At 32.9% G+C, this 16,162-nt stretch overlaps 1 protein-coding gene across 3 annotated transcripts in view; it reads right to left on the bottom strand.

The window, feature by feature from the left end:
• Positions 1–248: 248 nt before the first annotated feature.
• The window catches only part of LOC119581069 (oxysterol-binding protein-related protein 8-like), a 79,017-nt gene continuing 63,103 nt past the window's right edge, over positions 249–16,162 (bottom strand). For all 3 annotated transcript variants that reach the window (XM_037929382.1, XM_037929381.1, XM_037929383.1), the window contains 11 exons: positions 15,586–15,803; positions 12,949–13,127; positions 12,544–12,721; positions 12,289–12,385; positions 10,921–11,117; positions 10,350–10,475; positions 7,274–7,417; positions 6,910–7,014; positions 6,587–6,754; positions 6,197–6,360; positions 249–6,014 (listed from right to left, as the gene is read on the bottom strand). In XM_037929382.1, the coding sequence (XP_037785310.1) occupies positions 5,759–6,014; positions 6,197–6,360; positions 6,587–6,754; positions 6,910–7,014; positions 7,274–7,417; positions 10,350–10,475; positions 10,921–11,117; positions 12,289–12,385; positions 12,544–12,721; positions 12,949–13,127; positions 15,586–15,803 (1,832 nt within the window). In that variant the 3' untranslated portion in view covers positions 249–5,758. The remainder of the gene's footprint in view (positions 6,015–6,196; positions 6,361–6,586; positions 6,755–6,909; positions 7,015–7,273; positions 7,418–10,349; positions 10,476–10,920; positions 11,118–12,288; positions 12,386–12,543; positions 12,722–12,948; positions 13,128–15,585; positions 15,804–16,162) is intronic.

The raw sequence follows: 16,162 nt of genomic DNA, 5'->3' as shown, positions 1-16,162 counted from the left end.
TGCTATTAGGAAAATGGAAACTGTAAGAGAATCTCATACCAATGAGACTTGTATATACTGTATACAGCTAGGTTCATACGTATAATGGATATATTCTTTGATGACATCTACAAAACAATAAAGGTCTCAAGTGTATTTGTATGTTAGCACCTAAAGTTAGGATTCAAGTTCTGAACACTAGTGTGGACTGGGGAAATGAGTAAATGATAGTTAAATAAACAAGTAAAATAAATAAAAAGGACAACCTATACCTTATTGCAATTGTGTATTTAAAGCACTTCTTGAGAAATGATAACTGACATGTTAGCACAAATATATAAATGGAATGTGACACTGGTCTTCTCTACTTGTATATCTTAAATATGTTTCCAAATTCCCATATCAAAAGAACCATAAGAGGCTTATATGATCAGCATCACTGAGAAAAATACCAAGATTAATGAGTTATGAAGTTACATTAATAGCTGCAAGTTTTTAAGCTGAGGTCATTAAAATTTGCATTGTGAATACATATTCAAGACAGTTGAATCAAATTGATCTATACTCAATGATGTAATCATTCCATGAACATCATGATAAACAAAAACAATATATCCTTTTACAATACAGTCATTCGCATTTTACAAGATAAAATAAAACAGCATCACCCAATGATAGTCTAATACAATTAATGCTTCATTCAATACATTATATGATATACAGATATGTAAATATATATTTTTTGCCTTCTCACGTTGACTGAAAGTATTGTTACTGTACTTCTGTGTATTATATGTATACATTCTATACACTACACACACACTAAATGTTGCCTCACATCAAACAAATCTCAAACACTATCTCTGGAATGTGCACTGCACTTCTAAAACTGATTTCACATACCCTGGTGTTCTGGGAAGCTAATGTTATGAATCATTCTGCATATCAGAAAGGATATAATGTATATCCTATAGTAACATACAGTTCAAACAAGTCTGAGTAAAATAACATATTGAATATTTTACTTTCCATGATACAAGAAAATGAGCTAACCACATTATTAACAATACATCACTGTAATAAACCAGGAATATACAATGCTAACATATCACACAGAAGATTCCAGATGGCAGACTAAAATGGGTGTTTCCAAAAAACAATATCACACTGAATCTGTTTCAAGAATCCTGCATTCTAAATGTATACATTTTATTCATTTTCCTATAAAGAAAATAAACTTTGAAGAAAATACAATTTGCATTGTAAATATAACTTTACAGTGATCATTCTGTTGTTCTGTTTACATGCTCTCACATTGCAAGTAAGAAGTGCCTCCCTTACAATATACAAACACATTAAACATCTGTCCACAAATAATGCTAAACCCTTTCTTTATGCACTTGAGCACAATGTTATTCTGAACAACATGATAACAATATATTTACATGAGCATGTATATAAATATGCTTTATGTGTGTGAAACAAATTTCCATTAAATATTCATCTAGTACAATATAAATATCTTAAATATTTAAATGGAAATAGCACGTTTTTGAGGCAAGCTTTTAGACTGCATTGCTGCCCAAGATCTACATTCATTCCAAATACTGTTAGAGTATAACAAAGATTCCTCCTTCCAACTACTTTGGTGGGTATACAGTGATATATGAAATAAAGAATTTGCTGAAGCATCTACTGGAAAAAATCTAAGAAAAACTACTTGTTTATCTACTTGTGTAAATTTCTAAAATAAAATCATATGATGAAAATGATTCTATTAATAACCTACTCTAATTCAATAATTAGTAAGAGAAAAATAGAGAATACTGAATGAACAACAATCATACAACAATCATGTACATCAAACTTTCAAAAAGAAAAGAAAAGAAAAGAAAAGAAAAATACATAATCAGTCGTGTACTTATCTCTGTAGAAAATTTGAGATCAACAATTATGATCACTTGTCATGAACAACATGCTTTACTCTAATTTCAAAATACGATTAGCTAAAAGCATTGTTATGAATGACAAACTTTCAGAATTCTTGACCACTTTAAAAATGTGTTTCAGGGTGCATCTAATACGACCTACTGCTCTATTACCAGCTCTGTGCTTTTAGGTCTACAAAGTCTATGTAAGGCTCTCTTTACAATTGTATTAAAGGAATCCTAATTTGCCTTTTACTGACATAGTGCCAGACATCAAATAGTTCATCTTTAGAGTAAAATCTAGTTACATATCATAAATCTGTCAATCTAAAGGTAAATGCCAGTATTTCTTATTGTGTGTCCAACACTCATGATATATATAATATGGCAACTTCATGCTATGCTAAGACTATATTGTGCACTGGCCTTAAACAACTGTTTTGGCTTATGTAAAGACTGCACATTTTATATATAACAAAGCTGCCAGTATGGGAAAATGTCCATGTATTTATGATTTGCCTGACATTTCCAAAATTATTTTTTTTGTACAATATAAATGTAATGTAAATCATATAACAACAGATTTCTGTAAGCAAAGGTGTACTTAAGAAAACATCATGAGTAAACAAATATTTTTTTTGGTGACAATCAATCTAGTACCTTTGTTTTCTTTGTAACTGTCATCTTCTTAAAGGCTCTACTACTCTACAAATCACAGATACTCCAGCTATCTTGATTTTCAAATAATTTAATTGAATTCACTTATAGTTGGTTTCATTAAAATGGTCCTATTTCTAAAAAAATTTAATAATCAACAAGTTTGTGTGAAAAGCCCCCAAAAACCCATGAAAACAGAAATGCCACAACCAGTGTAAGAACCTTAAGAGTTCTATTCTTGAAGTCTATAACACCAGCTAGAGCACACCAAGTAATGGCCAGTTTAGCACAGGCCTACTAGGTGGAGACATGGAGATTTTGAGGAAAGGAAGGCTGTGAGACTCCCAGAACCAGTTTGGGATCTGGAGTAATAGACTACAACCAGCTGCAGGATTAGTTAAATTTTACTCTCACACTGAGCAAACTTTAGAAGTGTGAAGCCATAACATTTTGTAAATCAGTCATTTCTTAAAATTTCCAACTTTATCAAACACGCATCTAAATCTTCTATTTCAAAATTGATTATCCCGAAATATTTACATCAGCAGTGTTAGCCATATGTCTGAATGTCATATTTTTTTCTTAATCTCTGTGTCTCTAGTATCTTACCTTCCTAATTTCTTTTGCTTTCTACATGACAAAGAAGCCATATAAATTTTGTAATTACAAAGAGTACAAAAATATGAAATAATTCAGAAACATCCTCAGCTAAATGTTCTTTCCCTGAAATATCAAGTTTAGCAGACAAGCTTTTAACTGAATAAGCATAAGATGTGCACACTTAGCTCTTTGATGACTGTAATTTGATTCTATGATGTTTACTGCTTATAAATCATGTATTTCCTAAACTCTGCACATACTCCACTGATCATCTAATTAAGGGCTGCCTTACCACAATCTTCACACTCTGTACAGCACAAAATTTTTGAATCTATAAATTTGTTGAGCAAAATATCTTTACTGGGGTAAGACTATTTTAATCAATGTTCAAGTTTAAAATACACTGCAAGTAATGTGGTAACCTCCTTATTTTGAATCCTTTCCTCTAAATCCTCAGAACAATATTTCCTAATTTCTCATAGTTTCCCTTGAGGATATACCGTGAAAATTTGTTACAACATTTTGCATGTACACTCTTTACCTTGGTGTGTGTGTGTGTGTGTGTGTGTGTGTGTGTGTGTGTGTGTGTGTGTGTGTGTGTGTGTGTGTGTGTGTGTGTGTGTGTGTGTGTGTGTGTGTGTTTGTTTACATGTGTGTGTGTGTGTGTACGTGCATGTGTGTGTATGTGCATGTACTGCTATGCATCGGCTTCTGTGCTTGTTTGTGTTATCATAACATCGCAATCTGTTACATCCATTATTATTATTATTATTTAAAAAAAACAAAAAAAAAAAAAATAATGAGCATATTTCAGTAAAAGATACAAATTTAGGAAAATCTATAAAAAAAAGAGAACAGGACACAAATCATCAAAGAGGAACATACCTCACTGCAATACTTTCAAATAACATCTTACACTAATTCTTAAAAAAGGAACAACTTAAGGGTGGGAGAAAGAGATGGATGGAGAGAGAGAGAATATACATACAGTACATGTTATTTGCTAACTGTTATATTTCATGATTACCACCATATCATGTGTTCTAATTTCACATATATTGTATTATTCTATCATCATACTCTGAACTTCTCCAAATAATGCTATTTTTATGTCAATGAAATGATAAATATCATACATTCATTACTAATAATTTATGCTACCTGAGTCAACCTTGTACCCATTTGACTTCTATAGTGCAGACTCGACCATGGCATTGCTCAAGACATGATCTCAACTTGCCTGAAACTTGTACTGTATGTACCTTCAACCAATGAATAACAGGCACAGTATCCATTCCAGGTCATGTATTCAAGAGACTCCATTAGCCAGATCATAAACTATTATACACAATCTATGATAAAAACAGAGACAGCATTATAATACAACACATTTGATGACAGAATGATACAATGCATGTGACAATAGGATATCTAACATGATGAATAATCCAAAACATGAAAATAAGTAAATAACAAGATTTTCTATAAACTAATGTTAATAATAACGAGCAAGAGAGAAACAGTTGAAGAGAAAATACTAGGCAAGAAGAGAAAAGAGAAAAACAAAAACTATAAAAAAAAAGAAGAGGAAAGACACAAGAGCTTTAGTATCCAACATGAAAATGAAAATAATAATGATAATAATAAATAAATACTACTTGCATTTCAAACATTTGTACAGTATAAACGATCAGGTGAGCTACCCACAGTGGCACTTTTCTTCCTCTGACTGTAATAGTGAACAGCATAATAAGTATATGAGATTCTGTGTGATGCACCCAGACATAGCATGAACTAAAGGCAGAATAAACAGGCATAGAAATGAACTGAATAATAGGAGCAAAATGAATCCAATTCTTTATGGTAAACATTCCCTTATGCTTATCTAGATCTGTTTAATGAAGGTCATCATGTTCAAATCATTAAGATTATAATAAAATGCTAATGCATATTTTACTGTATGTCATATTCTGCAATAAACCCTGCATAAAAAAAAGGAGAATGAAAATGCACAATCAAAAAATAATTTACATAAAACAATACAGCAACTGCAAAATATTTAACAAAAGATCCCCTCTATCAGATCAAACAACAAGAAATGTGTTGTGTGGCATGGAAAAAAGAAGAAAAATACAAAACATAAAAAGCAATAAATCCCTCTTTTTCAGCCATGTACATGAAAAGAGAGAGAGAGAGAGAGAGAGAGAGAGAGAGAGAGAGAGAGAGAGAGAGAGAGAGAGAGAGAGAGAGAGAGAGAGAGAGAGAGAGAGAGAGACACCATCTGAGAATGGAATGTTAATCACAGTAAAAGGATTCAGTCTGGAGTTTGAATGTACAAGAAAATTACTTTTTTCTATTCCCTTTTTACATGTAAAAAAACTCATTCCCTGTGAGGGAAAATACTAGTGTCAAATATTTTGACAAATGTTAAAATACATTATATTTGTCACTAAAAAGAATTTTGCCTCAATCCACTTCTTTTTATGAAAACTTTGGGAAATTAATACTATACAGGAGACTTTAATGATAAAAGACTCCACATACATAAAACTATAACAATTTGGATGAGTAAACAGTCTACCCAGCACCTGTGGCTATGAGCGTATCTTCTCCACCAGCCACTGTATCAGTGAGTAAAAAATGAGAGCAACGAGAATCGAGGCCCAAGACTGAGTGGATAGAGGACTTGCGGATTCCTGAGAAGTAGAAGCACGCAAAGCAGCCCGATGTTTGGGACTGTCCATGGCTGATAGGCGGCGATGCAGACCATCAACATCTTGGCGTAAACCCTTCATTTCGGTTACAAGACTATCTTGTGTTACCAACATCTTATTGAGAGCTTCAAGGATGCTGCAGGAATAAAACAAATGTACAATTATGCACTATAATATATTTGTGAAAATCTCATTTCTCTTATCTTCTAAGGTTATGCTAGATCACTAAAAATATTGTAATTTTTAAGGATTACCTATTTTAATATAACCAAAGCAATTGGAATTCACAATACAGCAGTGGATGAATTTAATACACACCTGGGTGATAATGAATGACTCTGTCTCTTAGCAGGCAGAGGTGCTGTGCTAGCAGGACGCTCAGGCATATCCTGAAGGTCATCATGATCACCAGAACTTGTTTCCTCTGCTGCTGCTAGTTCCAACACTCCTCTTAGTCTCTGCACTCCATCCTTGCGCACAACCTACGGAAATTTTATATTACAACAATATATGACAAGCAGATGTTTCTGCACCTACATTACTATTCATAATAGTATTAATGTTGTAGTGCCCCTATTATATGACATATAAGTTTGTTCCCTCAATATTTCAAACCTAAGGAAAACTGTTGAAATACCACTTCTTGACTGCCAGATGTCATAAACTTTCAAAATCATCACAGTTTCAAAAGCGAAATTTATTACCCACCTCGCACTTTGGATCCACACTGACAATAGATGCTGTCCTAATCATTGGTGCTTTATGCCTCGTCTTGGTCGATATTACATAATTGAACTCATACTGGAAGAGATCTGTTCTTGGGTCCCATGGTCGAAGATCTGAGTGTTTGTAAACGTAAACTCCACTCACTGGTTCCTGTTGAAAGATTTAAACGCACAATGAGAAACTGAGTATCCTGTAGATTTTCCAGAATTGGGAGACTTTACTACTAGAAGACCTGAGCAAAGCTGTTATATTACTAATTACCTTTAACTATCAACTTTTTTCTTCTCCATATTCTAATGACTTACCTGTGTAAAATACTTAGGAACCCACTCTTCACATTTTGCTTTCCTTTCTCTTGCTTCACTGCGCTGGGCTTCTTCCAAAATGGTTTTCTCTTCTGTAGCTGCAACCTGTAAAGTGAAATGACAACTGTGTACATCATATATCTAATTGAAATAAAAATCAATTAGCAGAGAAAAGCAGACACAGAAAGAGAAAAAGAGATGAAAGGAAAGAAAAAATTTGTGCTACAAGTCACTCCAGTGTATGTAAATACTGAGGTATAGTGTTACTTATTTTGCAGCTTTCTTGCATTCTGCCAACTGATGCTGTAACTTCCTATTAATTACACAAGAACAAGGTTGCATCACAACATATCCACTCTCCTACCTGATCATCATTCTTGATGGCTAATGAAACTAATTGCCACAATTTTTCTGACTCAAATGATCCCTGCTGGTCCATGGCTACCGTAAATCGCTGGAGCCGCTGCATCTTCACCTCCGGGGTAGCATGCCATAACACTTCCTCTTCCTGTTGGTTGAAGATCCAAGAGCTTTCATGAGTGAGTGGTGAATGAATGAACTGAAGAAAATTTGTATTTTGTACAGCTAAATGCTGGATCAAAATAAAAGGAAAAGAAAAAGAGAAGAGAGCAAAACAAAGGTATTTAAAGACATAATTATAGATAAAGAAGGAAAAAATAGAGTTAACAAGAACAAAGATAGGAAGGAGAGAAAGAAGAAAAGAGAGAGTGACAGAGATATACAAATATAGAAAAAAGAGAAAAAAATATATTCAACACATTTAATCTTATCCTTCCTCATTTCTATATATTAGTAACTCCTCTGGGAAATAAAGTAAAACCACCCTCAGTTGTCAGTCCTTTGTATTTCTACTCCCACTGAGATCTCCCTTCTAACACTACTTTCAGCTCAATGACTTATTTCTTTATTAATTGATCACTTTACAAGGTGACTGACACAGATGAGATATCTAGATTTCATATTTCTTTTCTTTTAATTAATTTCGCAAAATGGCACCATTGCGGGGCCTAACTGTATTCTATAATGCCATGTTTTGTTTTTTTTCATAGCAAGTTTTTACCAAAAGTTGACTTCAGTCTTTACACTTTCATATTTTACCCTTTCAACAAAAAAATTACAGCAAAGGTTAATTCCCCACTGCTTTTTTTCACATATTTTCTCCTGGAGTCTGATATAAAACTAAAATATTCAGCTTATCTTTAGTAATTTGCAAGTAAGACTTAAAAAATGACAACTGAAAACTAATATATTTCGTATAGTGGCAAACATTCTAGTAGCAAGGGGGTTGCGACGTTATAAACCCCCAGCAGCCCTATGTGCAAGACATATGTTACTAATAGCAAGAAAATTATTTTACCTAAATTTATTTTCAGCAAAGTCATTACACTACCTTTTACTTATTTTCTTGCATTCATACACACAACATATCAACTCACACTACAGCACACCTATAATCAACATCAATTACATCATGTGCAATTCCCACATGCAATTGAACACTTATATACCCCTTACACTCTGTAAACAACGACAAAATAACACAAATGTCCATCTTGTCTTTTCTGTCAAGTGCTGTTTTACTTTCTCTATTTCAACCACAAGCACACAAAACACAACAACACACACAAATAACACAAAGCTTAATGCTGTTTGCAACAACATGCATGAACACCTTATCTACTTTTCCTTACACTCTTTAACACACAAAACCATACACAGACAGTCCATCTCTGTCTCTGTGGTCTGTCCATCTGCGTGTTTGTTGATCTTTCTCCCTCTTTCAACACAATGCACAAAATAATTGCAACTGTTAACTGAGCACTGTGACAATATAAAACAAAGATTTCAGGAAGATGCTTGATTCTCAAAACATGAGATAAAAAAAGCCTGTCTACTGGTGCTTGTACCATGTAATATACACTGGGTAACTAGCCATTTTTTTTTTATCTAAGTTCTATCAGAAAAAAATTTCATTATGTTGCTCAGACTTAAATGCACTACTTTTTTAAAGTGAATCTACTTCATGAGTCTCAAAATGGAATTATAAAAACTATATTGCCATGAAACCTCACTAATATTCTACACTGAAACCCTATGGACACACTCCCATCAAAATCAATTATCAAGCAAACAATTTTCAACTCCCCAAAACAAGGTAACTTTGCAATATATGTGATGGATAAAGAGCATATTGGCTGGAGGTGGATATGAACAGCATATATCTTTGATGTATATTTACTTTTAATACTATGAAGTATGGGAAACAAAAGGGGGAACACAAACAGGAACATACTACAATTTATCTAATAAGGGTCACAAGAATGCTGTGTACAGCAAATACTTTCAACATGCAAATATTAGCAATATCATAGTTATTTAACTTTTATATATTCCTAACCTTGATTTCAAAATCGCAGCATGTAGACAACCAAAACAAAGACTATAATTAATGAGGTTTCACAGCATTTATATACTTGTCAACTTGCTGATCATCAATTGCTTGGTCTGTACCACTTATCCCACAGATACAGTAGAGCGTCAACTGTTCGAGCCAGATGAAAGAAGGCGAATCAATGAAGGCTGGCAAAATTTACTCAGCGTCATGATATAAGTCATTCATGACAGACAGAATGACCAGTCATAAAATGTGTTCAAGTCATCTATTTATAGATTATAGCTAAAAGGTAAATAATAAGCTGATTGTGTAACAAATGATATCCCACCATGTACGTACTCCTTTGCGTCTGTCCTTTGTCCTGCAGCATTAAAATTCAAGGAACAGTCAACAACTTACTGTAAAAAAATTTTAGAATCCTTCGGAATTCTAAATTAGCCATCTTCTTTTGCTTGATACTAAATAATAATGTATGCTGAAGTAAACTACTGCATTTACAACTACTTTCTGTATATGGGTGGGTGGGTTGGTGTGGATGCGTGGGGATAAAGGTATGTATATGTGTGCATGGATATTTGCATGTATTTATGTGGGTAAATATGGATATGTAAGATTTTTTAAATACAGGACTAACAAGTGTTACCAAATATAATAAATAAATGCATAACTTATGAAAGAAAGAAAAAACAGTTGATGCTCTAATGTTGATTTCGTTCATATTATTTACTTCTCAATCAAACCTGTTGTTCTGGGAAAGGATAATAATCCAGACATCACAAAATACATCTCTGAAATTCTACTTATATGAAAGCTATGATCTTGCACCCACATAGTATACCATAAAGACACTATCTAGACACATGCAGAATATCTAACAAAGGTAAGGTTCGGTTCAAATAAACACTCATATCAAGAACAGGGATTACAAATTTTACGTCTAGTAAAACACATAAATCTCCTTCAAAACTACTAAGTAATATCTGAACTTTGAGCAAACAATGAGTCTGTCAGCATTATTACGTACCCCTTTACGTTTGTCAGTGAAGGAAATTTTGCCATCCCAGTATCCTTCCAGAGTTGCTAATGTGTCCTTGCCCAACTTTATTTTGCCGCTCACCATGTTGTTTGCTTCATAACCACTAAGGAAAGGCTGGAAGTAAAAAAAAGTGAAAAAAGTCATTATTTTGATGTTAATAATGTTAAGCCTTCCTGGTTTGCCTCTTCATAATAGTCAATAACATTCTTGCTTATAATAAAATTATCAAAGATAATCATACAAAGGTTATGTGAGGCCCAGAGACAATCTATATGATCTTCACTTGCTCATTACAGTAGATTTGCACAATGCAAAAAATATTTTTGTATGATGTCTCTTATACTACCATTTACTTTTAAAGTTACAAGGAGTGCAGGAGCTCAGATCTTCACTCCTATAACTGACTGAATGTAATTCATATGAAGAGCTTGCTAATAAATTATAGAAAAACTAAAAGTCTCTTTCTGGGACATATAAACACTTAATCCTCTACATAACTGTAAGAGACAGAAGACCTAGACAGGGAAGAAAAATCTTTCATGATATGACAAAATCTTACCCGTAATTTAAATTCTAACTCTGTTCTGTAGCCAGTCTTTTCACACTCTATGGTGACTTTTCCTCCTAGCTCCATGGTTAGAGTTCCCATAAGAATTCCTTTGCAGTGCGCATATGGCATGTTCATGACGTAATCCTCTCCACGAGGTAGGAGAGTCAAAAGCACATTACCATCCAATATGGCAGATGTGGAATTACCTATAACAATATTATGATGCAGTTAGTGTGAACACACATGAAGTTTTATATGCAGTTACAAAGCTTGTATCTGTTTGAGGTAAGATTATTAACCCATTGCACTGAGTACATGCATTGTCCACTGTAGTTTTGTTTTCTCACTGTCAAACAGTAGGTTTATCCTGTTTCTTGAATTTTCAAGAAAAAGGCTTTCATTTGCAATAATATTAATACTGCCATTCACATTATTATCATTGTTATTTCTATCACCATTATTACTAATCTTGTTTTTATTGTTATCATTATGATCATTATTATTAGTAGTATTATTATTATTATTATTATTATCATAATCATTAATTACTACTATTATTATCATTACAATTATTATTACTATCATTATCATTACCCTATTATTATTATTATTATTACCATTATTATTATTATTAACATCATTATTATTATTACTATTATTATCATCATCATTATTTTTTTTTTATTATTATCATCATGATCATCATTATCATTATTATTAGTACCATGATTTTTTGAATAATATTCATTATTATCATTATTATTATTATTGTTGTTGTTGTTGTTGTTGTTGTTACTATTATTATCATTATTATTATTATCATTATCATGATCATTACCATTATCTTTTTATTGTACTTATCATATTATTATTATTATTATTATTATTATTATTAATACTAATCATCACTGTCATTATCATTTTCAGTATCATTACACTATCATTATTATTATTTTCATCATCATCATCATTCTTATCATTTTTTCTTATCAATAACAAATAATTGTAATAAAAAAATACTTTCCAAAAACTTATAGGAATGAAGTAAACAGGTGAGGCCTAGTAACTTCTTGATGACCATGCACTTCTCGAGCCATTTATGTGTAAGAAAAGTTGTTAAGCTAAACTCACAATGGACAAGGCATGTATAGATGCTCTCCTGACATCAATGATTGAAATTCTTTTCAATATTTACATTACAGTCTTTCTTCATCTAAAAATACCAACCAATATTCAATTTGTTGTGTGACTTATCTCAAAATGAAAGCAAATATATACTTGAAGGCAACATGAACATGTATCAATTTAATCAAGCTATGAGAACATTGTATTCAAATACAATATCTATAAAACAGTAATAATAATCATCAAGCCTACCATAGAATTTTGATTTGGCTAAAACAGTTGCAGTGACAGAGAATCCCTCTTGTCTATTAGTTACATAGACAGCTGATACTGGAGGATGGTGGGATACCTGTAACACATTAATACCAAATTGATACATTTTTACATAAGTCATAAAAAAATAAACATTGATATAAATGTAAACTTAATACAGAATCCAAGAATATGAACAGTACATGAATAGGAGAATATCTGAAATACAGAAAAATATAAAGAAAATGCTCCAACCTGCTCAGCAACATAGAAAGTTCGTGAACCATTAGGGTGTCTCCAATAACATCGGAACGTTTCTCCAAGAATAGGGTTGTAAGGCTTCTTGAGCCCCTTTGGTTTCTTGTAAAATCCTGAGAGGTACCATCTGACAACCTCTTTCATTCGTGTAAAGGGGTCATCCTCTTGTACTGCTCTGTTCAGATATATTGCAATTGTTAAAAAAATGTACCAATGATGTTTAACAGAAAATTTATGACTTTTAATAGTACTTCTGAATGAAGAAAGTTGATCTGATGAAGACAAGGCATTTAAGATAAATCTGATTAAGTGAATCTCAGCTCTTTCAAAATCAACCTGGAACTCAGGAAATAAAAAAGCTTGATCAGAAAACACACATCTCACTAATTGACCTATACTAACTTGGGAATGAGATCTGCATGATAGTAATAGTCTGAGAGTTTATCTAAGAAGGATCTTGGCTCCAGGATGAAAGTTGGCAGCACCACTTTGGAGAGATCCATCCCAGGCCGAACTTGCTTCAGCAAGAACCAAATGAGGGATTTGTTTTCTTCCTCCAACTCCTCTACTTGTTCTCCAGCCTGAAATTAATATTCCAGAGTTAGTATGTCCATGACATATTGTGAAGTACTTGTGAATGACTGAGTCAACCTAATACATATAGTGTAATACAAACATATTTATTCTCACTATCAATTCACTTCATCTACATAAAGTAGACTTAAAAGAATGTAATGTGAATTTTCAAGTGTGTTTTCTCACTAAGCTCATTACTATTTTTGTGTACTTACTCTAATACTTGCATTATTTTTGCAGTAAAATGGGGAAAAAAAAATCATGACTTTGAAGAGTTATGTTGTATGTATTCTATGACAAATCAGGTACATGAAACTAATGAGCAGGAAGCTGGTATCATTGGCTATAATAAGATGCTTCAGAGAATATACAAATCTGCTTTAGCCAGATTTCTTATTTCCCTGCTCACAGGTATAAAAGTGCACATTGTACTTACAATCCCACTGTCCTAAGCTTAGTTATTTGAGTTATTACATGCAGGTATCATTAACCAATATATGGATTTACTTTTCATCATGCCTAGTAACAGAAAATTATGAAACAAAAATAAAATAAAGATTTATAAAAATATAAAAACTAAAAAGGAAATATATTTTTTTCAGTAATCAATAAAATTTCCACCTAATGGTCAAGAAACGCACTCTGATCAACAGTATCAATGACTACAATTATTCAACTTCAGGCAGTTAAATAGCTTAGCATTCAATTTAATATAATCAATAATAAAAAATGATTAGAAACACATAAATATAGTTAAATACCACAAAAATATAGCTACATAAAAAACCTCAAATGTCACCACAGTTTCTTGCCTGAATGGTCATTTTAAAGAAAAACATTTAAGACCCTAGAGGAATATAAATATTTCAAACTGTTTGATTGATTAAGCATCCCAACTTTAAGAAAATGAGAGTACCTTCTTGATCTAAAATGTCCATTCTTTGGGTTAGCAATATTATTTCAATATCAAATATGGTTATTTAATTTGTGATCATATTCTACTTTCCTTATGTAAGTATAAGGCAAAAAAGGCAGTGTAACAAGCTACCTACACAATGGGAGGATTCCCTTCTATTTCTAACAGACAGAGAGGCTATAGAGATGAAAATGTTAAGTACAGGAGAATCCCAGGAAAATGACTTGGACGCCTGAAAAGAATGGAGATAAGAAAGAAAAAGAACTAAGAATTTGGGAGTCCTTATAGAGAGGAAGAAGGAATAGGTGACAGATTTACCAATCCAATGTCATGCAACTTCTAGAATTGACAAATAAGGCAAATTTGAATAATGGAAAGAAAGAACATGAACTTCAACCTTAGAATTTGCTTCTTTCTGTAAGTAGGATTCTTTAATGTCAAAAGTTTATGAGATCTAAACAGAATGAAACTATTTATTTCTAAAATAGAAGTTTCATACCCAGAATAATAATAAACTTTTTTTTTATTCTTAAAATTGCAGTACAAAATTTATGGTCATATTCTACCTATATTGCCCAACAATACACAACTAAAGCAGAACTAAAGTGAAAGAATGTCTCCTCCTATCATTATGTTTGGCATGGTAAAGAGATAGGTCAGCATACAGTATTTCCATATATGGCCCAACGTCTCCTTCATGAGCTTATTACAACTTTAAATCATGGGGGAGGGGGGGGATGGCTAAAGCAAATTTGCTCAATAAAAGATTTGTCTTCAACAGTGTGGTCCTTGGTTTTTGCCTGATACCAGCATGCAACTCAACAATTTAAAAATCAGAGAAACTTGAGAAGTAAATACAGACTCAAAGTCTATTCAGAAAAAAAAATATATATATTCTAAGAGCACAAAAAAAATCTCACTTATACATTGTAAATAGTAGTAGTATAGTTGTACAAAATTATTACCTAAAAACTACTCTGAAACTTAAGTTTCAGGTGAAAAATATTAACTGTAAAACTGATAAAGTGTTAAAAAAATAGAACACTTTTTTCTCAACCTTATGCACACCATGTAGACATGACAAAGTATTTCAAACATGAGAAAAATACTTTGTTCTTAATGATATTCTTGAAAAGCTGATATGCCCTTAAAGAAATGCACTACAGTAAGCTTTACCATGGCCATAGCAAACTTGCTCTTACCCACCTACAAAAAATTTGTAAGCACTTCACGTTATATGAGATCTGATTTGGACAGAAAGCTTGGGATTAAGTCAATGCACATCTGCATCTTGTTTATATGTAAGAAAAAATAAAACAGGAAGATGTAGATACAAAATTACATAGGCAGACATGTACAAATACATACATGTATAAAAAATGCATACATGCTACACCACCACCGAAAAACAACCAAGTAAAAACACACACACACACACACACACACACACACACACACACACACACACACACACACACACACATGTACACATAAAACAAATGCACATTCAAGACTTCCTGTTGAAAAGTGAGGCACATCATGCTCACCTCTCCCATTTCCCCTTCAAAATTAGGCACGTAAGCAGATTCAGTTGGAGTCATCTCATCCTCCCTGTCATACTCCTCGTCTTCCCTCTGCTCCTCGTCGCCCTTGTGGGAGCCGTCCTCGGACTCTGACTCTGTTCCTGACATGGCATCGGCTCCAGAAAAATGCCCTGACTCACGGTGATGTTCATTCTCATCTGTGTGGCTTGCATCATCCAGGTCTGTGGGGTTTAGGAGAGGGAAGGGTAAGGTCTGCAGGTTTAGGGAAGGGTTTTAGGATGGAACAGGTGGCATCAGGACAAAAATGTGGGATCAAGTACAAGCATTACCCAGCATTTTACTCTTAGCTGCCAAAGGGTCTTATAAGAGCTGATATTGGCTTCTAAGTCAATAAATGTCAAGGCACCTAAATATAGAATGACTGATAATAAAAAAAGCATGGATCAAGAGAAATTTCTTATAAATCTCTTTCAAGACAATCTACAAATCTATAATATGATTTATGTTTCCCATGTAGCAGTGACTAGGGTGAGCAGTAGGTGATATCCCTTTATGTATTTGGTACTTTTATAAGAACTTT

Source organism: Penaeus monodon, chromosome 14 (genome assembly GCF_015228065.2).
Source record: "Penaeus monodon isolate SGIC_2016 chromosome 14, NSTDA_Pmon_1, whole genome shotgun sequence".
Lineage (NCBI taxonomy): Eukaryota > Metazoa > Arthropoda > Malacostraca > Decapoda > Penaeidae > Penaeus > Penaeus monodon.
The sequence above is the reverse complement of the archived record's forward strand: the minus strand, read 5'-3'. Positions and strand labels throughout refer to the sequence as shown.